The following is a 1,913-nucleotide window of genomic DNA, read 5'->3' on the forward strand; positions in this document are numbered from 1 at the left end:
AATTAGTTTGAGTGAGGTTAATATTTTTTTTATTTTTTTATTTTTTTTAGTAATGATACACTTACTACCTATTTGTACTATCTTTTTAGTAGATGTTACGTGAGACTCATCTATTTGAGAGAAATGATATAAATTATGATGCTTTCTAATTTTTTCCAACTTTGTGAGTTCGACCTCGTGCTTGCATATCTATATCCCACAGACTTGGTCCACCACAACCCTCACATATATAATAACAAATTTTCTTCTATTAAGAATGGTAGAATCCAATTTTTTGAATCAACAACTTCACACAATAATTTGTTTACATAAGAAAATGTTGTATGATTAGTACAAATGAGAAATGAATTTATCGATTAAAATTGTAAAAAAAATGAAGGTGCTCAAACAACTCTCGCATCCCAAATGATTGATACCAATACCTGGGAGGATAAAACTCATAAAAACCGATCACTCTATTTCACATCTTTATGAACAAAAGAATTGAATAAGCCACACCAAATCCAACTGTATACATGGAGAGAAAGAGAGAGAGAGAGCAATTGCAATCTACAATCTACAGACCCCTAGAACTAGGAACATCAATCCACTGCAACTGGAGTTCAACCTCGCCACACTCCACATTTCTGAGTCGGAGGATCATGTTTTGAACGAGTTTGCCGTTGGACCAGATAATGCAGCTCTCTTCAGCAAGGCAGTTTTCCCTGCTTGGTTGTACTTTTGTAAGTACGGTTCCATCTGGGAGACCTTCCAATTGCATCCTCAAGACTTTGATAAATAGTGCAATATCAAACTCTGCGTCCCCCATTTTGTCATCAAAACTAAATGTGTCTTTATCGTACACAGAAAGCGTGATCGGAAGATTTGGTTCGGTAACTGAAAGTGTCAATCTTTCATCCCATTCTGGATTCACATTCCTCTTCACCACACCAGTTTTCAGTTTCTGCATCATAAAAAATAGGTTTAATTAATAAGCTATCAAGGACTATATGCATATATAAGTTTAGCAAATTAAGTTGACTACAATAGCGTGATCCACCCGCACCAAACTTCGGTTCCCCCCACCCCGCGTAGTTCTAACTTGTCATCTAAAACCTAAATTTTCAGACACATACAACCAAAAGCCACAAACCCTTGAAACCCAAATGGATCAAGATATGCATCAAAACAAGAAAAGAAACGCACAAAAAAGCTAGTAAATTGAAGGAAGCTAGCAAAATGAATATATTACCTGCTTGCCCATTTTAACAACAACATAAGGATCACTGCTTATCAGGTCTCGAACAGCAAGGTTCACTCCTCTTTGGACATGAATCCTCAGCAGACCCATCATGGTCTCCATTAGATCAACACCAGATTTTGTGTAATTTATTTCCACAAATTCAACTAGTACCAAAAATGGCAGGAGTGCGAAGGAATATGCAGGAGAGGAGGGTGAGAAATTTGGTTTCTTTGTATTCAAGTGAATCTGTGTATGAAGGAGTTTTGATGCCAAACCACTGCCTTTCCTGCCTTTTATACACAAAATTGTCTGGACAGTATTGTTTATGCTTTTACTAGAAGCCACCCACTTGACCGAAAAGAAAAGGGTAGATGCCACCCGCTAACGCAAATCCCCTGTGCTTTTAATTTTCAACATGTGCCTTACGTGACCCATCAAAATCAACCCAGCTAAGAATAATGAAAAAACAAATTCTAATTGAACAAAACATAAAACAAAGTGTAAAGTGTGCAATTCGTCTTGGATTATTACTGTAGTTACAACTAAGTTTTAGACTAATGTTTTTTTTGGGAATTTCATTTTTTGAAATTCGCTAAAATTATCAATTTTCTTCTAGATGATAGGTCTAAAGATTTTTCATCTAATCCTTTATAAATTTTTATCATGTAACACACTTAAGAGATCATAACAA

General features: G+C 35.7%; 1 protein-coding gene across 1 annotated transcript; it reads right to left on the minus strand.

The window, feature by feature from the left end:
• Positions 1-228: 228 nt before the first annotated feature.
• On the minus strand, positions 229-1,501 carry LOC103959473 (protein C2-DOMAIN ABA-RELATED 4). Its single transcript, XM_009371825.3, has 2 exons — positions 1,232-1,501; positions 229-943 (listed from the first exon to the last, which is right to left on the minus strand). The coding sequence occupies exons 1-2, from the start codon at positions 1,340-1,342 to the stop codon at positions 557-559; spliced, it is 498 nt and encodes a 165-aa protein (XP_009370100.2). The 5' UTR covers positions 1,343-1,501; the 3' UTR covers positions 229-556.
• Between the last annotated feature and the right edge of the window lie 412 nt (positions 1,502-1,913).

This window comes from the organism of the source record quoted next, unplaced genomic scaffold (assembly GCF_019419815.1).
Source record: "Pyrus x bretschneideri cultivar Hongxiangsu unplaced genomic scaffold, Pyrus_bretschneideri_v1 Contig41, whole genome shotgun sequence".
NCBI lineage: Eukaryota > Viridiplantae > Streptophyta > Magnoliopsida > Rosales > Rosaceae > Pyrus > Pyrus x bretschneideri.

Excerpts from the sequence above, each read along its gene's own strand:
- LOC103959473 (XM_009371825.3), bottom strand. The coding sequence starts at position 1,342 with ATGGAGACCATGATGGGTCTGCTGAGGATTCATGTCCAAAGAGGAGTG. Across the intron at positions 944-1,231 it reads TTGTTAAAATGGGCAAGCAG|AAACTGAAAACTGGTGTGGT; the intron begins GTAATATATTCA and ends TTTATGATGCAG.